The 26882-nt window shown below is 42.3% G+C and overlaps 2 protein-coding genes across 2 annotated transcripts in view; both read right to left on the reverse strand.

Annotated features, from left to right (window-relative positions):
* The window catches only part of LOC142159939 (uncharacterized), a 60743-nt gene extending 46202 nt beyond the window's left edge, over positions 1 to 14541 (reverse strand). The window contains exon 1 of the mRNA XM_075214835.1: positions 14418 to 14541. The gene's annotated coding sequence lies outside the window, so the exon portion shown is untranslated. The remainder of the gene's footprint in view (positions 1 to 14417) is intronic.
* Positions 1 to 26347, reverse strand: LOC142095438 (uncharacterized). The gene is made up of 7 exons (XM_075178384.1): positions 26230 to 26347; positions 24544 to 25151; positions 23908 to 24007; positions 20989 to 21177; positions 20290 to 20413; positions 16247 to 17328; positions 1 to 3482 (listed from the first exon to the last, which is right to left on the reverse strand). The coding sequence occupies exons 3-7, from the start codon at positions 23983 to 23985 to the stop codon at positions 1503 to 1505; spliced, it is 3453 nt and encodes a 1150-aa protein (XP_075034485.1). The 5' UTR covers positions 23986 to 24007; positions 24544 to 25151; positions 26230 to 26347; the 3' UTR covers positions 1 to 1502.
* Positions 26348 to 26882: the final 535 nt, after the last annotated feature.

Consider the following 26882-nt stretch of genomic DNA (forward strand, 5'->3'; position numbering starts at 1 on the left):
CTTGGACGACAGAGCCTCGTTTTCATTTTTTTGCCCGCCGGAAATATCCGAACAGTGCTCGGATCCCGTTCGGATCCGCACTGTTCGGGTGGGCTCGGATTAGCGGAATCCGAGCCCGCTCATCTCTAGTACGAATTCCCACAGAAACACTCCAACATTTTGTGGAAAGCCTTCCAAGAAGAGTGGAAACTGTTATCGCTGCAAAAGGAGGACCAACTCCATATTAAAGTATATGTATTTGAATACAATGTCTTATAGTCCTTGTTAGTGTAATGGTCAAGTGTCCGAATACTTTTGTCCATATAGTGTAGTTATTTTGCACAAGTTTCCAGAAATAGCAAATCACTGATTAGAAATTGCATAATAAGCATAAGAATGTAATTATATAAGGTCAAATGTCATTTCCCTTTAGCAGGCCTCTTATAAAAAGGGCCACTTTCCTTAATACTTCAACATACGATCAAAAGCAAGCACTGTATTTTAAAGAGGCAAATTAAGGCACGTGGATGGAATACAAACGATTGGTTTTTTTTTTTAAAATAACAGCTGGGGTTTAGGTTACATATAAAAACCAACATATGGATAACGTGGCCAGCACACTTTCAAAACTTTTCAAAAGGCAAAGTAAAGAAAAAGAACAAAATGGCTAGAAGTTCATTCTGTATCCCATCAATTCCCTGGATCACAGCAGAAACTGTGACTAACTAGGATTCTACATATATTTTTTCCCTGCACTCAAATGAGTGGATTGTAATTTTGAATGCTTCAATATAGAAAAATTCATCCACTTGAAATCATTTATAGATATCGCAATAGATGGTCAGCTTCCCTGGGATTTTAGAGATCAATTGTGGGTAAGGTGTTTTATTTATTATGTGTTTCGTGCACATTAAATAAAGGCAAAAAGTCGGATGTACTCACAAAACCGTACCCCTGGTGCTGCAGGCGAGTCTGTTGGGATGAAGCGGCGGTATGTAGGCACTGTTAGCGCTATCGTCCTGGGCAGACTGAGAGACGTACCCCCACCCCAGGGTGTTCTGACCAGTTCAGCACCCAGAACACGAATGCTTGATTCTCAAATCATACTAAGAGCAAGTTGACCTGCCCTGTCCTGTCCTATTTATCGCTTCACATAAGTCAGGCTCTGACTTTTGGCTCTTCACAAAGATGCTGGCACCTAACTTTTTAGCCAAGTTCACATATTTGAACAAACTGTTCAGTAATTGGGATGAACCAAAATCTGGATTTGGACCAAAGGTTCTTAGGAATGGCACAAAATATAATCTGGTTTCAACTTTATGCCATTTTATTGTGCGCAATACAGTTTTGACCCAGAGGCTAACAAGATTTTATTATTCCGGCCCCTACTGCTTATTAAAATACAAAACAAGGTAGAATTTAAACTCTAAAATATAGGTTTGCACTGCTACAAGATCAGTGTGTAATCACTGTTGTTCCATTTGACGAAGCCAATATAATAAATACCTCCTATGTAACAGTGACTAGCTTGGTGTTGAATCGTTTTTCACATTTGACCTATGAACTTTTTGATGTCTGGCCAATCCTGAGGCATATATGAAAGAATTCCCACACAGGGTACACAAGTGCGGCTTTTCTCCTGAATGGTTCTTCTTGTGATGTAAGAGATTTGAATTATATCTAAAGCGTTTACCGCATTCCAAACACTCATACGGCATTTCCCCTGTGTGGCTTCGATGATGTAATCTCAAAGTTTTCTTACTCATAAAGCGTTTCCCACATTCCAAACATGGAAACGGCCTCTCACCAGAATGAATCATCTTATGTTCAACAAGCTCTGAGTTTATTCTAAAACTCTTCTCACATTCTGAACATGCAAATGGTCTTTCTCCGGTGTGGATTTTTTGATGCATGACAAGATTGCCTCTATCTTTGAAAGATTTACCACACTCCGAACAGATGTATGGTTTTTCGCCTGTGTGACATCTCTGATGTGAAACAAGCTGTACGTTGCAACCAAATGCTTTTCCACATTCGGAACACACAAATGGCTTATCTCCTGTGTGAATTCTCCTGTGTTTACCAAGAGTACCACTGTCACGGAAACATTTTCCACATTCCGGGCATGAATATGGCTTCTCTCCAGTGTGTAATCTCTGATGAACAACCAGTTGAGCGCGGACACTAAAACATTTCCCACATTCAGAGCAAGAAAATGATTTCTTCCCTGTGTGAACACTCTTGTGAGTCTCAAGCTCATATTTTAGAACAAAACATTTTCCACATTCCGAGCATTCAAACGGTTTTATTCCACCATTGTGATATCTCTGTCCATGTGAAATCATCGCTATTTTCTGCCTGAAGCGTTTTCCGCACTCTGTACATGCAAATGGCTTTTCTCCAGTATGAATTAGCTTATGCTGTACAAGATGACTTTTATGTTTAAAAGGTTTGTCACAATCAGTACACACAAATGTTCTCTCATGACTTTTTTTGTGCTGTAAGAGATCAGACTGGTTCTGGAAACTTTCGCCACACTTGACGCATTTATACGATTTTTCCCTTGTGTGGATTTTTATGTGGTTGGCAAGTTTATATTTTACAGAAAAACACTTCTCACATTCATGGCATGCAAATGGTTTTTCTCCTGTGTGGACTTTCTGATGGCTACGAAGACTAGCTCTGCAAGAAAAACCTTTCCCACATTCAGAGCACTTAAAGGGCTTTTCCCCTGTGTGAGTTTTCTTGTGGCTGTTAAGATGTGAATTAGTAGAGAAGCATTTCCCACATTCAGGACATTCAAAAGCCTTCTCACCAGTGTGGACAACCTGGTGGTTACTTAGCTGGTGTTTGGTAGGGAAAGCTTTACCACATTCAGAACATGGAAATGGGTTTGCACCTGTGTGTGAAACTTCATGTATGCGAAGATTATAGCGAATATTAAAACCTTTGCCACATTCAGAACATTTATATGGTTTTTCTCCTGTGTGACTTCTCATGTGGATTGAAAGATGTGTTTTCCAAACAAACCTTTTCCCACACTCTGCACATTGATGTGGCATGTCTCCTGTGTGAGTACGTTGATGGGTTCTGAGATGCTGTTTCTGAGCAAAACATCTCCCACATTCCAAGCATTCAAATGGTTTCTCTCCTGTGTGCACTCTCTGGTGTATATTTAGGTAGGATGCAGAAGTAAAGTGCTTTCCACATTCCGGGCAAGTGAACTTACCCTTTCCATTGTGAACAGACTTATTTTCCTCAAGGTCAGAGTCCGTCTTAGAGCTTTCCTCAGATTCAGAAGAGTTGTACTTTGGCTTTGTAGCGCAGACTTTCTTTTGAACCTTATGAGTTGATTTAGAGGAGACCTCTGAAGTCTCTTTCTGGTTGTCCAGCTTCACTGGTGTAGTCTCCTGTGTGCTCTGTACTTCATGTGTTTCAGTGATGTCGCTATTAGTGTCAACCAGACTGAGACTGTCCCGTTTCTTAGACATTATTTCCCACTCCTGAAAGATCTATTTCTACAAACCTCTCCCACAAACCACGAGAGAAGAATCCGTTTGGTTTCTGTGCTATTCGTTCCTGATTATATTCCTGTTGGGAGACACATTATTAAAAAGGAATAATTAGAGATCTGGTATTTTATGATTACAATGCGTCATAGCCTTACTTTTATCTTCTGCACTGGCTACAGTTAAGTTAATAATGCATATCCTTATTTTTTTATCATAAAAAGAAACTTGCATTAAAACGTGCAAACAGACATATAAACCAAATCAAACAAATGCACACATACAGTATAAGTATTGCTAAACTATTGGTCAGTCTTTGAAAATATGAGGTTCTCAGTTAACAATACCTTATTATTAGCATTATATTTTATTTATAAAGGTGTATAGATTATAAATACAGATCAGTTTATTTACGGGACAGTGAGTGAGTGTGATGGTAGTGACCAGCGTGAAGTAGGCCAGAGCTTTAGAAAACAGGGCTAGGGGGGCAGGCCATGCACTAGGTAGGTAGAAGTTAATAATGCACATCCGTATCCTATTTTTATATAGTAAAAATATAGTAATTCTTTTTATATAGTAAACAGAAACAGACACTAAAATGTGCAGACAGACATATAAACCAAAAACCAGATTCCCTAGAGAATTGCCCACGGCGCTAGCAGACCAATATAATACAGGCAGTTCAGACAGTTCTTCTTACTTGGGAGGGGGATGGGGGGGGGGTGGTCTTGTTATGAATCAGTCTATTTCGTATGAAAAATGTTTCTCTAAACATCGCATATCATTAGTAAATGTTCAATATACTTCAAAAGCGTGTTTTTGAAGAAACTGGGTTAGGAGAAATTGAACAATCAATTTGAATTTTGAGTAACTTGCAGAAGGAGCTTTTGTGGGAGCTTTAAGAACTATGTATTGGTTGGCAAAAAAAAACAACTAACTACCACATAATACATTATACGGAAATTTGCTTGAGCACTGCAAGGCTATGGATTGTACACACTTAAAAGCAACTTTATATTGCAAAGAATGCAAGAATTCCTCGACATCTTAGCTTCACAAATAAGATATGAATTGCTTAAACATTTGCATTCGGCAGATAACTTCAGTGTTCTGTGTGATGAAACAACAGACATCTCAGCTTGAAGCAGCTTATTATACACATTAAAAATAGGTTTGTCAACTTAAAAAAAGAGATTATTATTAGTTTTATATCAACATGTAGCATCACTGTTGGAAAAGCTGAAACTATAACAAAATATAGGGTTGAAAAAATCAAATTTGGTGGGTCTAGGCTCTGATGAAGCAGCTGTCATGAATGGGAAGCACAAAGAAGTAGCAAAACTATTAATGGAGTAATGGTCAACTGTCATTGTATAAACCAAGCTCTTGCTAGTGCCCAAGCAGCTGCTGAGGTGCCTTATTTAGTCAAATTTAACGATATTGTGGGGGTTTAGGAGGCTTACAAGGCAGAATGGTGGTGATAATATAAGAAAACACTGAGTTGTGCAACCTTAACAGACAAATCAGTTGATGTTCAGAGAAAATTACAGCTGCGGCCTTGCTAGTATCAGTGAAAATGGAATTTGGTTGTCCCCCCCACAACATCGCAAGCTGGGAACTGAAGAATACAGATAAAGAAATTTAACTCGTGATTGTTCATGTGAGAAAGAAATCTACTGATATCCAAATAAGGACTGGGGGCAGTTGTTGATTATGTTATGCTGTAGCTAGCAGCAACGTATGCTATATCCTTAAAAGGCTTGGGTGAAAAAATTAACGTAGTGACGCAATAAGCTCTATAAAAAAGTGATTCAAAATAAATGACCTCAGCTCAGAATCTTAAAGGATATACGCGTGTGTGTCTTGATTACTGGACTCCCAGTTAACTGGTTTATAATAAATCACAGACAAGCTGAAGGACATTGATAATTGAAAGAAGAAGAAGCTTTACAATATCTTAAGACAACTGTTGTTCTTTTTTCAAAATTCCCCAGTTAGAATGGCTGGTGTAACTGAAATCCAGAATATACTGAACAGTCCTCAGATTAAACTTAAAGTGGCTAGTCACACTAGGTGGCTGTCTGTTGACTTTGCAGTACAGTCTTTAAGAGAATCGTTGGTCAGTGTCATCGCCGCACTGGGAAAAGAGAGGCCACTGAACGAAATTACATCACAGCTGAAGGTTTAAGCAAATATGTGACATACAATTTCAAAGCTTCACTTATGATGCTTTCAGATGTGCTGCCTCATTTGTCTAAAGTTTGGCAAAGGCAAGATGTCTAACAGAAATAGACCCCATTTTAGATCCTACAAAACTATGCATTATGGAACTGAAAACACACACCTGGGGGTAAATGCATCAAGCCGAGAGTTTTCCGGCGGGTTTGAAAAACCAATCAGATTCTACCCATCATTTATTTAGTGCATTCTACAAAATGAAAGCTAGAATCTGATTGGTTGCTATAGGCAACCTCTCCACTTTTCAAACCTGCCACAAAACTCTCAGCTTGATACATTTACCCCGTTATTCATTTTAAAAATCTCCATCTACATCTTGCTGGTAAATGGTCAGACCTTCACATAAACCAAGATCTATGGTGAATACATAGACAGTTATTAACCACCTAGATGCAAGATTTCCAGGTATGCCAATCCTATCCTGTTTTTCCAATGTTATAATACAGACAGCCATGATCAAAATGAGGTTTGTGAGATTCTTTTTGAGCATTATTCTACATCCTAATCTATGAAAATAGGAAGCTAGAACGGACAGTTGCATCTAAATTGTTTGAGCTAGAGTCCGACAAAAATCTAAATTCAAAACAGCAATGCAGAAATTGTCAACAACAACTGAGCTCATAGAATCTTTTCCAAATTTAACAAAACCAGCTGCTATTGGACTGACCATACCTGTAAGTACATCTGAATGTGAAAGAGGATTTTCTGCTTTAAAACTAATTAAAACCTGTCTAAGAAACAGCATGAAGCAGAGCACACTGAATAATCGGATGCTGATTTCGTTAGAGGGACCAGATCCTACAGACTTTGATTATGAAAAAGTTGCAGACGACTGGGCCTCTAAGCAGAAATAATACATAAAATGTTAATCTAGAGCTGAATATCTAGCACTGTACCTATATGCATAAACATGCAGCCACCCAGTACCCTCCTCCCTTTTGTTACTATATCCTGGAGGGGGCAGCAGCTTTTCTATTGTCCAGGTGCTGTAAGTGTAACAGGGGAAGAGGACATGTGTACAGGAATTCACTAAGGAGGGGGCTGGGACGTAGTTGCCCATACTGGGTGAGGATAGGATGCAATGGTCTCTGGGAAAGATCCAAGATGGCACGGTCTGGCCACATGACTGGAATGCCTTTGTTCCCAGAGGGAAGTACCCACAGCGAGGGGCCAGAGAGGTCTACAAAACCACACAGCGTTTGGGAGAGACAGAGTGAGCTGACCGAGGACTTTCAGACTAGGGGGATTCACCCTCATCTAGCTGCAGACGAGAGAGTTTTTCGGACCAGTGCCTGTGAAATTGAGTGCGCCCACCAAAAAGGGGAGACACGGCCCGTCACTATCGTGCTGTACTAAGGCATCCGTAATATAGTGCTGAAATTGCAACATCCATCCTTCTAGAAACTGGACCTGCCACAGAAACGAGCATACAAAGAGTCCCGCCCTTTTATTATAGGTTTGCAAAAAAATGAAATTAAGCTGATATGTTGATATTGTGATAATAGTACAGTTATGATTTAAATTATCATAGTCTTTCAACGATCACTTTCCTCCTCTACAACCTGTTTCCAGAGAGATTCCCTGTAGAATTTTGGTAGAACAGACGAAAATAATAATATTCACAGTAATTTGTTATAAAACGATGAATGAATTTAAAATAATACTCTGGCTTTTTGGTTTATTACTTTAGTGAAAGATTTGATTTAGGTAGGTGGCTAATCCTAGAGAGCAAAAGCAAAAGCCTAGAACAACACAGCTAATCTACCAGGAATCAAGAAAGGCAAATTTTTCCACGTGATGCCCGTTCCTTCCGGGGTCATTGAAATTCTGCCCTATTATACTCCTCTCATTAACTCTGTGTGGACTTTGACTGCACCGGTGGGAGATATGTTAGAACAATGTTATGGGTTATAGGACCCAATTATTATTATTATTATTAATTTTTATTTATAAGGCGCCACTCAGTGTCCGTAGCGCCGTACAGGGACAAACAAGTACAATACAAGGTGGGACGGCACAGTACAGTAAACAATAAGCACAGTAACTCAGTAAGCTCAAAGCACAGCTAGAGAGAGGGGGGAGGGAAGACCAGCAGGTGCCGGAGCCCAAGAGGAAGGGCACGGATGACGGGGAGACCCCCAGAGGGGTGGGGGGAAAGGTAGCTGGAGAGCAGAGTTAAAGGTGCAGGAAACAGGAGGAGAGATGGCCCTGCTCAAGGGAGCGTACAATTTAAGGGGAGGGGTAGACAGACAGAGAGACACAGGGGTGAGAGGGAGAGAAAGGGGAACGGAGGCAGATTCAGGGGAGGGGGAAGAGGGGAGGGAGGCAGAAAAAGGTAGGAAGTTAAGTGGGAGACTGGAAGGCTTTGAGAAAGAGGTGGGTTTTTAGAGCCCGTTTGAAAATGGACAGAGTAGGGGATGTTCTGATGGAGGGAGGGAGCTTGTTCCAGTGGAGGGGGGCAGCACGGGAGAAGTCTTGGATTCGCGCGTATGAGGAGGTAATCAGAGGGGAGAAGAGGCGACGGTCATTGGCAGATCAGAGAGGGCGGGATGGAGCGTGAATAGAGATGAGGTTGGAGATGTAGGCAGCAGTGGAGTTGGCAAAGACCTTGTATGTGAGAGTGAGGAGCTTGAACAGGATTCTGTAGGGGAAGGGGAGCCAGTGAAGGACTTGGTAGAGGGGGGAGACAGAAGAGGAGCGGCAAGAAAGGAAGATAAGCCTAGCGGCTGCGTTAAGAACAGAACGAAGGGGAGCGAGATGAGAGTGGGGGAGGCCAGTGAGGAGAAGGTTGCAGTAGTCCAAGCGGGAGATGATCAGAGAGTGAATAAGACATTTGGTGGCATCTTGGGAGAGGAAGGGTCGGATGCGTGCAATGTTACGCAGCTGGAAGCGGCAGGATTTAGCAAGAGAGAGAATGTGAGGGGCAAAGGAGAGAGAGGAGTCGAGGATGAAACCGAGGCAGCGAAGTTGGGGGACAGGGGAGATAGAGGTGTTGTCGACAGTGATAGAGAGGTCAGAGGGAGAGGAAATATGAGGAGGAGGAAAGACAATGAGTTCGGTTTTGGCAAGGTTGAGTTTGAGGAATCGAGAGGACATCCAGGAGGAGATGACAGAGAGGCAGGCGAACACCCTAGAGAGGAGGGAGGGAGAGAGATCAGGATTGGAGAGGTAGAGTTGAGTGTCATCAGCATAAAGGTGGTACTTGAGGCCGTAGGAGCTGATGAGTTCACCCAGGGAAGAGGTGTATAGAGAGAAGAGTAAGGGTCCAAGAACAGAGCCCTGTGGGACCCCGACTGAAAGGGTAGAAGGGGTGGAGAGAGACCCAGAGGTGGTGACAGAGAAAGATTGGTCAGCCAGGTAGGAGGTGAACCAGGACAGGACAGGGTCGGAGAGGCCAAAGGACTGGAGGGTGTGGAGCAAGAGTGGGTGGTCTACGGTGTCGAAAGCTGCTGAAAGATCAAGTAGGATAAGAAGGGAGAAGTGGCCCCTGGCTTCAGCAGAGAGGAGGTCATTGGTAACTTTAGCCAGGGCAGTTTCGGTGGAGTGAAGGGGGCGGAAACCAGACTGGAGAGGATCAAGAGGGAGTGAACAGAAAGGTAGGAGGAGAGACGGCTGCAGACGAGCCTCTCGAGTAGTTTGGAGGCAAAGGGGAGAAGAGATATGGGGCGATAGTTAGAGAGAGAGGAGGGGTCGAGATTAGGTTTCTTAAGAATGGGAGATACGAGAGCATGTTTAAAGGAAGAGGGGAAGATGCCGGTGGAGAGGGAAAGATTAAAGAGGTGAGCGAGGTGGGAACAGGTGGTGGGGGAAAGGGAGCGAAGAAGGTGGAGGGGATAGGAACCAAGGGACAGGTAGAAGGGGGGGGAGGAAGAGATGAGGTAGTGGACTTCTTCACCCGTGGTGGGGCGGAAGGAGTGAAGGGAAAGGTGGCTAGGGGGAGAGGACGGAAGAGTGGGGGGGGGGGGGGGAGGACGAGAGAGAGGAGGAGTCGTCAAGTCGGATGGCCTCGATTTTAGAGGGATAAAAGGAGGCGAAGTCGGTGGCAGTCAGGGAGGAGGGAGGAGGGGGAGGAGAAGGGGCCAGGAGAGAGCTGAAGGTGGCGAAGAGGCGGCGGGGGTTAGAGGACTGGGAAGAGATGCGGGATTTAAAGAAAGATTGCTTAGTGAGTGAGAGGGCAGAGCTGTAAGAAGAGAGGATGAACTTAAAGTGGAGGAAGTCAGCCAGGGAACGGGATTTTCTCCAGAGGCGTTCAGTGGTACAGGTGCATTTTTGGAGGAAGCGGGTAAATTTGGAGTGCCAGGGTTGGGGTTTAGAACAGCGAGGGTGGACGGAGTGGGCGGGGGCAACCGCATCGAGAGCGGAGGTGAGGGTGTGATTGTAGAGAGAGACCACCTGGTTGGGACAGGCCTGGGAGGAAAGGTGAGAGAGGAGAGTATCGAGAGAGGAGGACAGAGTGGCTGGATCAAGAGCGTCAAGATTGCGAATGGACAGCGTAGGTTTGGGATGGGGGCAGGGAGCAGGTGAAGAGGAGAGTGAGAAGGAGAGGAGATGGTGGTCAGATAGAGGAAAGGGAGAGATGGAGAAGTCAGAGAGACTACAAAGGTAGGAGAAGACAACAGAATAACAAGAATGGCGATATATAGAATCCCATGACTGTAGGTATCATAAAGGATTTTCTAACCACAGACAGTAAAGCACTTCACGGGTTAATGTTCAGTACAGCTGGTGGTGATCATGTGATAACCCATTACTGGCCCATAGTTTCATCCCCAGAGGTCCCACAGTCCTACCTTGTCCCTCAGCAGACTTTCAGAAGCCCTATCAGTGGGGGTTACCTAGCTCATATAACCAGGGGGAGTTGGGAAGGTTTGGCCAGGGATATGTTTTATCCAATCAGAGAATACCTCAGGGCAGGGGGGCTGTCAGTTCCCACAGTCACCCAGGTTGGGGGATAAAAAGGAGCCTTGGGAGTCCACAGTTGTATTCATTTTGGGAAAGACTGCCCTAAGAGGTGATGCTCTGGTCAGAGTAAACTTGCCATCAGGACTCCAATGGATTTGAGTGCTTTTGGGACTTTTGCCAGTCATCTACTTTGGGGATGGTAACCTGCAATTTGCCACTCTGATACTCCTTTAATGATTGTATTTACCGCTGGTGTGCTCTGCTGATGTTCCTAACTTCTAAGTGTACCTTCCACACTTAAATAAATTTCTTTGGAGTTATACCTAGTGTCAGTTGGAGTGATCTAAAGCACTCCACAATCTCACATTTGGTGGCAGCAGAGTGGCTTTGCTCTCCGACCAGGGAAATGGAATCAACAAGTCAAGCAGATGTCTTACAAAGCATCCAAGAAAGTGCATTAAACAGAGTTATGTTAGCTGCAAAGACTTGAGATGGCCATAGCAGACATACGAGTGGGATAAGGAAACTAGCCTAATCGGACCTGGAGAATCCTCGTAACAAGGAAGAGGACTCCAAAACTGAAGAGGTAGAAGCAGGGCCAAGTCAAGAGATGGCTGATGAGAGGGCCCTGGTGCTTACTACAGGCATTGGAGGTCCAGCAAATACAAGAATACATGGCCATACTGGGACAAGAGGCAGCTCCACACGAGAGGGCACCACTATTGGGATCGGCTCCCACAACTCACGAACCACAGACGGCGAGTAACTCTGAAAATTTGACTGAAATTGATGTGGACTTGAGGGAGGTAGTCAGAACAGAGTTTACGGAAGTTCAACTTACTGACCCATCACTAGATGAGATATGTAGTGCAGCTAAGGTGGCAGGAGACCACTTCATGTGGGAGAGGGAGAGTGTGTCGGACGCCGCCAAGTCAGGGCTGCACAGGAAACAGTTGGCCATCCGTCAGCATTATTGCACACAGTTTTTTGCTTAACGGGACCTTAAACAATTGCTGTGTGCATATGTAGAATGAGGGGGATGGAAAGAAGTGGCAGCAGCTATTATTTGCGTATTGCAAAGTGCAACAGGACTCTACCGGATTCTCTCTGTTTGAACAAATGTATGGCTGGAGGGTACATGGACCATTAGACTTGGTCCCATGGAAGCTGGAAAGGGACATTCCAGGTACTAGGTTTTCCAGTATCTAGAGCAGTTACGACACAGATCAAAGCTGTTGAAGCAGCTCGTGGGCGACCATGTTCAGAATGCGTAGGACCGGCAATGACAGTATTATGAGCGAGATAAAAGTCTGGCAGAAAGTGATGGTACTAGTAAGTACCAAAGCGGAAGCACAAGCTTCAGACAACCTGGACTGGACCATACACCGTAGTTAAGTGGTGCGGTAGGGTTAACTATGGTGTAGCACTGGACAGCTCTGGACTCAATGCTTACCACATCAACCGGCTCAAGGCCTATGTAAGCTGAGAGTAGTATCTATTTGTTGTCAGCTCATGGACGACCATGAATCAGATCCCATACCAGACCTGTTAGCCATAGCCAAAAAAAATATGGGGTAAAAGCAGTGCCCATTTGCCCACAGTTGATGGACAGGCAAGTCCTGCAGATGAAGAGGGTGTTGGAGGTACAGAGTTCCATCTAGCAGACCTGGGCTTACTCAAGTTGTTGGCCATCATGTCAACACTGGTGACGCAGGGACAATTTAGCAACCCTCATACAGGGTGGGTACCAAGGTGTAGTGTATGATCAATAAAAGAGGACATTTGACGTGGAAGCCAATATTGACTGTTACAGTTACAGGACTTTGTTGCTTCCTCAGATTTTAGTAATGATACGGGTGAGGAGGTGGCAGGAATTTGACTGAATATGGCATGGGGGACAAGAGAGAGGGTGATGTTATCAACCATGAGGGAAATCTAAGGGGGGTAGATAAATTGGCAGGATGAAAGATGATGAGCTTGGAATTGGAGATGTCAAGTTTGAGGAAGTGTTGTGACATCTAAGTAGTGACAGCAGAGAGGCAGCTAGATGCTCATGATACGAAGTAAGGAGAGAGGACAGCGGAGGAAGATAGATTTGTATTAAAAGGTGGTATTGGAGGCCAAAGGATTGAATAAGTTAGCAGAGAGGTAATGTAGAGAGTGAAGTGTAGATAGCCAAGGACAAGAACCTTCAGGGACTCAGGGAGAGAAAAAATAGGGTGGGCGGGGGGTAAAGGGGTGGGCAGAGAGATAAGGGGCAAACCAAGAGGGGGCAGTTTTGCATATACCGAATGTGTGAAAAGTGTTTAGGAAAATATAGAGCTTAATGAAGTAGAAAGCAGCAGAGAGGGAGATGGGGCCTTTAAATTTAGTTGAGTAAGTAATTTGTCAAGTTAGTCAGAGCGGTTTCAGCTGAGTGACGGGAACGCAAGCCAAACTGGAGAGGTTCAAGAAGAGAGTGGGAGGACAGAAATTGTGGCAGACAGTTGTAGACAAGTTGTTTTTAGAATCAAATGCAGCAGAGGGCTTCTAGTGCAAGAGGACTGGAGTCATCCTATGTATTCAATATGTAAGGACAAGGAGCTGTGTATTGAATGCTGCATCTGATTGGATGGGACAGGTGCCACCTCTAATTTCTACCACTATTTATCTTACTCTCTCGTCCAGGACTAGCAGTAATATACTCTTCCTATGATGAAACAGCATGGCCCAGCAGCCCCTCTCAGATAAATGTAGGATACCGAAGCCCTCCGATGAAGTGATACACTTGGAGGCAGATTTTAAAGAAACTGGGATTATCAATACCCCTTTACATTGTATCGACCATAGAGATATATATATATATATATATATATATATATATATATATATATATGTTTTGTCATCTATTTGTGGATATCTATGTTTTTGACATGCTGTAGCTGCAAATACTACATCCCTCCACCCGACAGACAGACATTTCCCCTTTAGCAAAGCAGAGAGATATGAAATCTTAGTCACAAACTCCAGTCAGAAGCAGCCATGTTAAGTGTGCCTTCAAAGCGAACTATTATGAGTGTCTTGCCATTAGGTACCTATCACACATCTTCATAGCCTTGGCTAGCAGGCTGGGTGCGTTGGTTTCAGATGCCGGCATTGCAGTCAGAAGGACACATACAGACAATACTTGTGCAAAAAATGAAGCCCCCTTATGTATTTGGGCATGGTGTCATTATTGCTAAGAATGTATAAATGAAACAATACGAAAACAAGATTTTTTTCATAAATCACATGGCTGCTTTCCACCATTGTAAGTACAGTGAGCCAATAACACTACAATTACTTTATTCAGCTAGGGTTACCCATAGTTGTTGCCTACTCTCCCACAATAAACTAAGCTCCCTGTGCTACAAGATAATGGCCGCCGCTCTCCAGCACACAGGAAGAGGTGAACTACAACAAAATGGCAGTCACTCTCCTAAACCGAGGACTGATGAATAGCCATAAAACAAAAGAATGTCTGGGAGATTCCTGGGTTAACATAGTAATTGCATGCTACATAGTACAGTGTGTCTGCATGGTACATGGTAAGATCATGGGTGTGAACGAATTGCAATGCAGCGTATGTAGTTCATATGTGTCGGTGATCACACGTCTGATCTGGTCTAATCTAAGTCATGAAAGTTCCTCTTTCACCATCTGTCACCAGGAGGAAGGCACAGAGCCGGCATAACTCACTGTACAACATGTGTATAGTCTCCTATGTAATCACCAATCACACACTTACACCCAGTGCACAGTAACACTCACCCCAGGGTCACTTCCACTACTTCACTCTCTGTAACTGCGGACAAAACTCCCGGGATACTTTCCTGTAATGCTGCTGCACTGAGCGCAGTGCGCATGCGTGATCAGAGCCGCTGTCCGTACTGCGCATGTGCAGGTACCAGTGATATCGAGCCGACATGTCTGATTGGGGCATCTAATGATGTCTTTGGGGCAGAAGTAAATGGGACTTTAGCTTCTGGGATATGCGACGAAGACTTTAAATATGATCGCAAATATTTCTAAAGCCGGCGCAGAGGGCGGTGTAGTACAATGTGCACAAAGAAACGGTTTTAGCAGTCATTTCCATGGTAGCATCGGCTTAGCCATCTGGCGGTCACTTTGGGTAACTGCAGGAGATTAGTCGTTCTCAGCAACACCGCCTCCTAGTGGACAATCGTAGAAACGTGAAAACTTAACTACTTCCATTTGGAGGTGTATCTGAACTCAGAATAGATTCCTAACGATGATATTTATTTGTTTGGCTTTTACAATGGAATAACTTTTTGAATCTTTGTGAACTTTGTGTCTCTGTGTCATAGATTTCCAAACTGTATTGTAGAACATTGGATAATCAAATAAAAAAAATTATAATGCTATAGGGGAGTCTTATCTTGCTTCGTAAACATATTAACTTATTTTCTTGTGCCTGAGGTTTCAGCTGTTAATTTATCCTCATGTTCATCTTGTGATTAAGTACCTATTGCATGCACTACCCCCCCCCCCCCCCTCCCCCCCTTTTATTATATCAACTATCAATGGTGGAGATTCAATTCAGTGCAATGTTTCTCCTCAACAGTCAACAGAGATACATCACACCCAGTGGTGTGAGGAAAAATGAGCGGAAATTACTTACCGTAATGGCCGGCAATGTGCACAGCTGGACATCGTTGCACATATAAATAGCTCATGATGATGATCACCGGCAACCGATTCCCACCATATGGGGAAGATTCAATTCGGTGAGAGGGGGCACAATGATGAGACATATCAGTTTTTACAGGAATCTCCGCTCATTTTCAATCTCCCATAGACACGAGGGAAAATGAGCCAAGATTTCTGTACCGCAGTAGCTGGCAAGATGCACAGTGAGGCGATGACCGCTGTCACCTCACAGCTAACTGAATCTGCCCCATTTATGGGTACAATGCCTTGGACAGCGCATCTCCAATCATTATTCTTTTGTGCCCTCTAGTGGTTGAGAATGTTACAGCTGTAAGGTAGAGACATAAATGTTGGCCCAATTACCCTACTTTACCCCTGGTTTCCTTCTTTAACAAGTGGAAAATATTATGACGCTGCCTTTATTACATTCATTTAACATTCTGTCCACTAACTAACATGAAACACAATAACATTCCATCCGGTGTCTGAATGAAGCACTAGGTTATCCGTTTACCTTTATTTCAGCGATTGGTTTATCTTTCACTATGTTGGTGTAAAAATCTGTGTGTCACTGTTACTTATTGCTCTTCTTTCTCTTGTGTATTATAATATAGGAAAAGTTAAATAAAAGCTGTTAAAATTATTGAACGTTACTGTCACTGCTCGGTGAAAATCCGTCAGCCAGAAATGCTGAGATAACGGAGATTGAAGTGTTTGAAGCCGACTACAAAGACAGTGACTCTATATTTAAAGTGCTACATGTTACAACTGTGAACCCTGCTCTGCGTGATTGCTGCCATATAAGGTGTGAAAGTCTGTACTCAATGCACTACATTTATCAACTTACTAACGTTTAAAACTAGTGGCTCGATACAAAGAGACACTTCAAAGGTTAACAAGCTTTTATTTTGAAACAAAAAAATGTTCTACATATGTGGAAAAACGATTTGTCCTCTATGGATTTTCAAGTGTCTACTTAAATCATTCTTCTGCGCAAAGCTCTTGCCGCACTCGCGACAGATAAATTTCTTCACACCGGTGTGGCCTCGCTGGTGCGAGAGAAGGTTGGAGCTCTGAGCGAAAGCCTTCCCACAAATGGGACAGATGAAGGGTTTCTCCCCCGTGTGAATCCGCCGATGGGTGATGAGCGCAGAGTTACAAGAGAAGTGCTTTCCGCAGTCCTGGCAGACGAGGGGCTTCTCTCTGGTGTGAGTTCTTAAATGTGTGACCAGGTGAGACTTGCAGATAAAGTTTTCTCCGCATTCAGAACACACAAAGGCTTTCTCCCCCGTGTGCACGCTCAGGTGTCTGACCAAATGAGACTTGTAAGGAAACAACTTCCCGCAGTCGGAGCAGCTCAGCTTCCTTCTCTGGTGGAGTCGCTGATGTCTCATCATATCCGCATTAGTAGCGAAGAACTTTCGACACTCGGAGCAGCTGTACAACTTCCGGGTCATTTGTAACGTCTGGACAGGCGGGGGGCTCGGTTTCACATTAAAGCTCCTGTTGATCTCGCCATACTTTATTAACATGTTGTTTATTTTCTGAGCGTTGCTGGTAGTTTTTGCAAGTTGTCTGATAGGAGTAGGCTTACAGCCTAGACCTCTAGGGTTGTAGATGCGTAGGAGGTTCGGTCCATCCCTTGGCACTGGAATCTCCCTTCTATATAAAGGTGGATGTTTTGTCTGTGTATGTTCTGTGGATATATAAATGACATCCTCATCGCTTGAATCAGACTCCTCGTCCTCTTGGGCATCAGTAGCCGTATACTGCGTGTGTATGTAGAGGTCAGTTTCCGGGAGATCATCCTCTTCCCCAGATGTAGATTCCTCCGATTCGTCAAAGTCTTCCGATTCGTCACTCATAGATCTTTCAGACCTCTCGGTTGGTTTATATATTTTCAGGTATTCTGGCCTTGGATTAGACCTGTTGGCATTTTTATTATCTCCTACATAGTCTGGTGCCTGATAATCGGGGTGAAAACCACCGGGACTTTTATCCTTAAATGTATCTGTCAGGAAAAATCAGACTGATCAGAATATGGTCTTGACAGTACGTACGTTAGTTATATGTTAAAAGATTTCTAAGTACTAAAATAAGTAGCCATTTCTTGTTGTTTCTCCCCACCGTGTGTAACTGTACACAAGAAACCTTCCGGTCATCAGTCGGAGGCCAGGGAAACTGCAGAGATTCTGGTAATTGGGGTTGGGACATGCAGGAGTACATCTATGGTGAGGGAGTCTGCCGGCCACGTGAACGGTATTAGGACATTTTCAATTATTTTTCCGAAGATTTAAAGGGCTAGATTTACTAAACTGCGGGTTTGAAAAAGTGGAGATGTTGCCTATAGCAACCAATCAGATTCTAGTTGTCATTTATTTAGTGCACTCTACAAAATGACAGCTAGAATCTGATTGGTTGCTATAAGCAACATCTTCACTTTTTCAAACCCGCAGTTTAGTAAATATACCCCAAAGTCTTCTGAACAAAAGCAAACAATGACCACCAGAATGCGCCTCATTCTGGTTACTGAGAAATAACAATGAAAGGGGTCGTTCCTCTTAGAACGTGGTAATCATTGCAGCTAGACCTGTGTATGTAGCATCTGTTAATCCCTGGTGGGGCAGGAACTGGCTGTGTGTGCTGGGGTAGATAATATCCCTGGCAGCCGTCAGCGCTCAGAAAGACCAGTGACAGCTGTGCCCTGATCCCTGGAAGAAACCATCTGTGCAGGGGTGACGGGGAAGGACAAAGCGTTGTGTTGCTGCTGGCTCACATCTCTTAGGAAACATTTCAGCATCCCATATCTAAACACTGACAAATCCGTCAGTATTCGAGACGGGAGCTGGCCGCAGCACCCTAATTCTAAGCCCATGGAAAATAATTATTTTTTTTAATAGTTAAAAAAAAATTACAAAAAAAAAGATCCGCTCTCAATATATTCCCTCCCACCCTCTTCAGTCGGCCAACAACTACCGACTCACCTCTCTTCTGGTGACCACGTCTCACCTTCACCTCCAAGACTTCCCCTGTACCACTCACCACCTCCAAAACGCTATCCCTCATCAGACTCCCTGCCCTCCTACAAAGCTTCAGACGTTCCCAAAAACAAACCTGATCAATACCAATCCCCCGCCTAACACCTACCCCGTGTCACCCTCTTCTGTTCCAACCCCACATTAGATTGTAAACTCTTATGGGCAGTTCCCTCCCTCTTTGTGTTCACTCCTCTCTTATATATGTACCTTAGATTTTACGCCCCACACACAGTATCCCACACCTCATCCCTCATGCTTGGTTTCTATCCTGTTCGCAGCGAGGGAAAGCAAAAGAAAACTGGCTATGTCCCTCCCTCCACCTCCTCCAGGTTTGCTCTCTACTGTGTAGCCTGTTCTCTGTTACCCCTGTATTATTGTATTCAGTACTAGTCATGTTATACTATGTCTCGCCAGTGGCGCCTTGTTGTATTATGTCATGCCTCTTGTCTTGCTTACCCATTTTGTCCTACCTACCGTACGGTGCTGCGGAACTCTTGTGTATCTACCCTTCGATTCGCTATTACAAATGTCACAAAAATCAGGTTGTAGCATTGTTGAAAAGCAATTTTCAGAAACAAGAAGCTTTGTGAAAAGTAAAGCTTCTGGATTCAGTGAGAGAAGACCTCTGGAATATCTTTAGAAACGATCTGGTTGTGTAGTCCCTGTATGTAGTGTTACTTTAATTTTTATTAGAACTTAAGGTACAAGACAAAAAATCAAGGAGAGTGTTGGGTGTGTAACTGTATCAATCTTATTCCATTGTACTGTAATAATTTCAGATATGAATTTGGATGCATGTGATTATTACTGTTCAAATGAATAAAACAGATCTGTTAAACAAAACAAAACTTTAATTGAGCGCCTTTATATTGGCACCATTTGGATTAACACATTGTGCACCAGTGCAGTAATAAATACTTATAAATGGCTAATAAGACTCGACACAGAACAATGCTGTCTTATGCAGCTGGGGTTTAAGTCTCATCGTGCTACTTATTAAAAAGAATTCAATTAAAGATACAATTGTAGGAGAAGGATTTGAGTGTACTTTTTGCCATTAACCTTACCAGTATAGCTCGGCGTCACAAGTAAGCAGGAAAGTCTAGGAAGATTTATTATACACCATAAAAGAAAAGAAAAAGGTTTAGAGTCTCACAATAGTAGATTTCTGCATCTTTATAAGTCCTGTTAAGACTTTTTCAAGATGATGGTGCACTCTTATGGGCAGTCTAAACAAAGCAATTTAGTAGTAGACTAGACCTTGTAGGTAATGTTTCAGATGGACAGTCCTCCAAAGCATGACAAACCACCTCTGGATGCTGCAGTGTCTTATACCCCTGCTCGGAGAACAAGGAACATACAGGGCCTGATTCATTAAGGAACTTAGGCAAGAAATTTCTTACTTAAGTCTCCTGGACAAAACCATGTTACAATGCAAGGGGTGCAAATTCGTTTTCTATTTTGCACATAAGTTAAATACTGTCTGCTTTATCATGTAGCACACAAATACTTCACAGCTTATTTGTACACTGAAATTTAAAGTTGATATTTGTGTGCTACATGAAAAAACAGACAGTATTTAACTTATGTGCCAAATAGAAAACTAATTTGCACCCCTTGCATTGTAACATGGTTTTGTCCAGGAGACTCAAGTAAGAAATTTCTTGCCTAAGTTCCTTAATGAATCAGGCCCACAGTGTTTATTTAACCCCAATTCTGTCCTCTGTACTGTCCAGAGGAAAAGGTCTTTGAAACCCAGAGAGTGACTGAGAAACTGGCAAGGAGCCTCAGATCCACACTGTCCAGATTAAAACCTTAGCGACGATGACCCTAAAAGCATCAGCTTTAACCATCCTGAATATCAGAATTTTTTTATTTTTATTTACACAATTAACATAAATACACAGACACAAGTCTTTAAAACCTCATCTTACCCCGTGCTGTGAGGGGCCGATGATTCTCCATCATGACTTCCTCGTACAGATCCTTGTGTCCTTCCAGATACTCCCACTCCTCCTTGGAGAAATAGACAGTGACATCCTGACACCTTATAGGAACCTGACACACACACAATGATACAGTCATCACCCAGACACATCCCCTGGTGTTACTGTATAACAGACGTGTCAAACTCGCGGCCCAAATGCATATTTTTTGTGGCCCCACATTACTGAATGGAAACAAGAGGAATGGGCCCGCGTTTTATTTTATTCGGTTAAATGACTTAAAAATTCACTGAATACGACAGAACAGTTTGAGTGAGAGTTCAGTCAACGTTCCCTGTCAGTGTCAAATGACACCTGTGCGCGCCAATTCCGCTCGTCTCCCTCCACCCCGCTGTATGTTGTCGCACGCAGTCAGAACAGTACACCTTCGTAATTCAAGCAAACTGCTTGGTACTTAGTAATCTGTGACTGTTTGTGCTCAAAACATTATCATTATTCGTTTGGCAAGTTCATTTATTATAACATTTTGTCGATTGTTTATCAAATGTATTACCCGTTTGTGCTGACGATGGTTATTTCTTTTTAGTTTTCTTGCGGCCCACACAATCTTAGACTTTGATTATTTGGCCCAATTGGGGTTTTGAGTTTGACATGCCTGCTGTATAATGTCCCATTCCCAGCAGTCACCTCTCCAGTCAGCAGCTGAATGATCTTGTTGGTGAGTTCTAGAATCCTCTGGTCATTGTTTCTCTCATGTATCAGTGAGTGAGGTGGAGGTTCCATGATGGGGCTCTGGGTCCTGCTCAGTCCTCCTGATGTATGGGGGCTGCTGCTGGGTGTCACACTCTCACTGAGCTTCTTCGAAGGTACATAATCCTAAGTAATGACAGTGGCAGAAAGAGAAATAAACATTTATCAAGAAGAAAAGGGATAATATCCACGACAGGTAAACAATTTGCTATAAATCCACTCCCGGAACCTGTGCCGATATGTTCACTGCACCTTCTGTATCACCAGGAAAACAGCTCAGCATATTTTTTTGGGACTGCCTCACTGCACAGGTACTGCTGGATGCCATGGAACATGAACTTAAGGATAGTGTGCCCAGGACTTGCCTTTCATACCATTTGGTATTTTATGGATTATTTCCTGGGACCCACACCGATGAGGCAATCCAGGAGGCCTGGAGCCTAATGAACTGTTTTAAGGATGCTATTTGGCTTGCCAGGAATCGCCTCATTTTGAAGCGGGAGAAGATGACCATCCAGGACTGTCACCGGCTGAGCCACAGCCTACTAAGAGACTATAACACCCTTGACAGTCCTGAGGAAGAGGAAGATGATTGATTGCTGTCTCCCTCTTCTCCTTCTCCCCCTATGTGTATTTTTTTATCATTAAAATGTTGCTTTGTGCCTCCCCTCCCTTACCCCCTGCAACAATTCCCCCATCACTGTTTAAAGTTTTGTTGAATGTCTTGTCTTAATTTATGCACCCTTCCCTATTTTTGTGTCCGTCCTCAATAAAGCTTCGGTCTTGTGACTTCCCCGCCCTACCCCTCTCACCTACCATCCCCTCACATCCACTGTTGTTTTGAAATGTTATGTTGTTTACGTTTGAATGGTTAGTGCAGTACTCGATGTATAGTGTAGGATGTTATATCTTGTACTTTATACCTCGTATTGTACTAAAATGTATAAATTATGTTTTACGGTGTACTGCGTACACTTGAATGTAAAGTACCGTCTGTTTTTTTTGTACTTTATACAAATAAAGCTACTTTTTCAATCAAATCTGCTATAAATCCTTACATGAGTACATTAATGAGTACATTTGTTAGACCGACATGTCTATCAAATTTGTAATGTGCAATAATGTGACAAGTTTGTTAGAAGACCTAGCACTGAAATAATAAAAAAAAAAACTACAGACATCTGTGTTTGTGTCGACCAATCAGACTCACTGAATACCAGATTACCTGAATCTGTTTATAAAATCCCAATTCATTATTAGATAGAAAATGATATACTAGCTATTTTGATCCTATGACAATGTGAGGAGATCAGTAAAGATTCATATATTTTTAAGACTATTGGACAGTGCTACTCCTATATCCCAGAAACCCTATATATGGATAACTAAATTGCTTTATATGTTAGCAATCTTTCAGGATAATGATTATAAACCTATTATAATATAGGTATCAGTTAGAGAATATTAAATCCCATTATCTCATAATTATGCAACAAAGTGATACGTTTGCTATAAGACTGAGCACATAATCCAAGACATTGCAGGTGTTTATATCAGTGCTGTCTGTTCAGATCCAATCTATAATATACTGGTTATCTCCCGCTATGATGTACTGGTTTTAGACAGATAATCATAGACCAACAATTTTGGATCCAAGAACAACATGAGGAGACTAGTATAGACCCTATAGATTACCGGACACAATTACATCCATATCTCTGTAACCCTACATATATGTGATAACTCATTCTTTCTATTATTACACATATAATAATTTAGGACATGACCACAGAGCTATTGCAGTTGATATGCAATTTTCTTCTTATGTAATTAGGAGGACTGTACAATTGTTTCATTTTAAACATACTAATAACCTTTATGTTTTATATGGAACAACATATCCATTCATATATCCTGAGTGCCCCTCCTAGACACCTCTTTTCTTTTTCAAGAAATAAACATTACTCTGCAAGAAGATTAATTTGCTGCAGGCTATTCTTACAATACCGTATTTTTCGCTCCATAAAATGCACCTGACCATAAGACGCACCTAAATCGTGGCTTTTGCCGAAACCACAAAACAAAACTATGATCTCTTGTCATGGATTTGAGAAGTGGGGCATAAAGTTTGTTTATAAATAAAAGGTCTCTATGAACAACTATTGATAGTTTCTTTTTGGACTTCACCAGGTTGTCAGCCAGGAGGAAGTAACCAACACGGCTGATGGTGGGGATGAGAATCTCCGGAAACCTTGCTGCTCCGGAGAAAGATCCTGGTGGTTCTACAAGTGGGGTGAGACGGGGGGTTACTGAAAAAAATCTAAAGGGTAGCCTGAGTTTTCTTTCAATATGAAGGGGGGGGGGGGTGGTGGTGAAGGTTAAACAGTGAACGGGGAGATTAGAAAAATCGAGAAGAACTGTACTCACCAAGTTTTATACTTTGCACTCTACCTCCAATTCGATCTCATCCGTTCCCCGTTCCAACATCTAAGGCTGCCGGCGGCTGCACACTATGTGCAGGTCCGCTCGGCAGTGACAGTATGCTGCCCGGCTGCTCTGGTTGTGTTTAAAACACAATCAGAGCAGCCGGGCAGAACACTGTCACTGCCAAACAGACCTGCACATACTGTGCAGCCGTCGGCAGCAAGTCCCTGGCCAGATCGCCCCCCCCTGGACCCGCCACTGCCCCGGCTGGCGTGTCATGGTAGCGTCTTACCAGCCGTATTCGCTCCATAAGACGCACACACTTTTCCCCCCACTTTTTGGGGGGGAAAAAGTGCGTCTTATGGAGCGAAAAATACGGTAAATGAGATACTGTAGAAGTGATGTCAGTGTGACACTCCCAGAATCCCTCACCTCTCCAGTCAGCAGGTAGATGATCTCCAGGGTGAGATTTAATATTCTGTCAGTCACCTGGTTCCTGTCTTTGTCCATCCTTCATGAGTAGATAACAAACCTGAAATTAAACAATAAAAAGTCTCCTCAATTCAATCTATGAGAAACAGTGAGAAACTTTTAACATCTGAGACCTCCATCTTTACATCTAACAAACAAGTTGCCCTATAACAAATATCCATTAAGTGTGAATGACACAATAACAGAAATCGCCGCTTCACGTACAGGGGGGTTGCCAATTTAGTATACTTTAGGGGGATGGGAGGGGCACATATTTGATTTAAGAGGGTCAATTAAACGAAAATTCTGGGTTCATTTCCATCTATGAAATCTCATTTTCTTCTCATTCAAATTATAACTAAATGTTGATGTTAAAGATGTTAAAAAGAAGCCTGGGTATAATCCTAGCCCTCATTTTTAATATCCACTCAATGAGATTGACAGAAATTTTAAAGCCTAAATAATACCCATTTGGTAAATAACAGGGAAGAAAATCTGTCTTTTATATATAGCCACAGGGCTGGTGAGTCCGGGCTGCCAAATCCCTAGAGATTATTTTTTTTCCTGGATTTTTTTGTTCTTTAGAATTTTACATACCACTGGGCCCTGCTGTCTATTGTAATCAGCGGGGAAGAAAAGAGTACAGGTAACAGAGTGACCTCCGCGATAGTGCAGTGAAAGTCACATAGTCGTGCTGGACCTAGCGGATAAGAGGAGCCTTGGTGAAGGGCCTATACAGCCAAATGGTAAGAGAAGAAATCGAGAGAGGCCAGGCAGCAGGTGTACAGTGACCTTTCACAGGACATCTGATGCAGTTTTCAAAGTGTCTCCTCTTCTATGTATTCATCTATAGGTACAAACATCTGTCTTTGAATTGCACTGTCCAGTTATTGTATATTCTTCAATCCTACGGATGACCAGCCCTCACCACGACTTCTGGTTTTTTCGTATACAGTGTGAGCCATTGATGCTTATTTTTAATTGGTCCTGAGGAGACCGAACTCACATCTCCACTACGTGCAGTGTCTATTCTGCACATTAGCTACATTTCTTAAAAACATCTAGACTTTGCATACACAAGCAAAGTAAAAACCTGTTGGTCCTCCGTGTCTGGACGGAATACACACGTGAAAAGACAGTAACAGTGCTGCATTAAACCCCAGGGGTTAGCAAGTGATGTCTAGGCAATATATATCCAGAAAGTTCTGAAAACCAGAAAGAAAAAAATTGTAAATAGTTGCTGTTTTTCTGTAATAATGTCATACACACAGACATGAGTTTCCTTCTATAGTCACTTTGAGGAGCACTGCTTAGCAATGTATTAAAGAAGGGAATCATTTAATGTCATTTTGTATATTTTACACATGGTGCTTCAAATAAAAAAAAAAAACAAACCAAACAAACTTCAACACCCACCAAAGCACACTCAGATTTAGTCAAATCCAATTTTCCATCTCATTAGCACCTCTAATTAGACTGTCCCACCAAAGACTGTAGAAAGGTGTATTAACAGGCAGTCCTACAAAGTCTGTGTGTTTAGGAAATTGTCTTTTATCTTATCTCCTGTAGAATGTGCTGTGTGTTTAGTTGTTATCTAAAGTTATTTGTATAGTGAATTATTTTTCAGATATTAAGTACATTACTTAGTGTACATTATTTAAGAGGCACTTTATTTTATGACCTAGATTTGATTGTCTATGGTGTATGTATGAGCACACTTTTGCAATTCATATTTAAAGGAGAACTTTATAATAATAATAATAATAATAATAATAATTAATAATATCAGAATATAGTAGTAAAATTATTTTTGTGTGGTCATTTATCATTTAACAGGCAGTCCTACAAAGTCTGTGTGTTTAGGAAATTGTCTTTTATCTTATCTCCTGTAGAATGTGCTGTGTGTACTGTTTAGTTGTTATCTAAAGTTCTAACACTACAGGAGCCCTATCTGTGTTCACTGCCCTGGAACCTATCCTACAGGACTAATCTTCTGGCATCTATGTCTTATCCTTGTGATGTGAATTGACAAGAATAGTCCATTTATAGAATAGCCATTCAATGTGGATGATAGGAAAAATCAACATCACAGCATAACAGATGATCTAATGTGAATTAAACAAAATACACCCATATTTCAACTCCATACTGTGCAGATCAAAGGATGAAAGTTGCATCTCCCCTGTATAATAGACACACAATGTGAATGAGAAGAATAAGCAGCTGCCGTCTGTCTCTAGAGCCCACTTACTGTAAGTTGCAGGGATAAAAGCCATTCCTCACCTGTCTGATGCAGAAGAGACTTGAATTGCATGCACAATTACAGACTCATTCCTCTCTGCACTGCCCCAGTTTGCAACCACTAAATGTAAACTCCCAAGAACATGTCGGGTCTTTATTATGTCATCTGCCGTTTACAGTTAGCATTGGAGGGAGGGCAGTATTTTCCCACCCTGTCCTCCCTCCTGGAGACATTTTCCCGTAGCCCACTGGGTACATATTGCAATCTGCAGAATCTCTATAAAAATGTCCGCTATTCTCCATAGCTGATTGATGCCAGGGGCTTTGTGCAAAGCCTCCTGTCCTCAGAGCGTGGTGCACATAACTCAGCAGGGACTTGGGCTGTTCTTTGTCTTATGAAGTTCACGTTCACTCTCCATTATTTGTATAGTGAATTATTTTTCAGATATTAAGTACATTACTTAATGTACATTATTAAGAGGCACTTTATTTTATGACCTAGATTTGATTGTCTATGGTGTATGTATGAGCACACTTTTGCAATTCAAATTTAAAGGAGAACTTTATAATAATAATAATAATAATAATAATAATAATTAATAATAATAATTAATAATATCAGTATATAGTAGTAAAATTATTTTTGTGTGGTCATTTAAAATCAGAAATGTCAGCCTGCTGCTACCTGGTACTCA

This window comes from Mixophyes fleayi, chromosome 6 (assembly GCF_038048845.1).
Source record: "Mixophyes fleayi isolate aMixFle1 chromosome 6, aMixFle1.hap1, whole genome shotgun sequence".
Taxonomy (NCBI): domain Eukaryota; kingdom Metazoa; phylum Chordata; class Amphibia; order Anura; family Limnodynastidae; genus Mixophyes; species Mixophyes fleayi.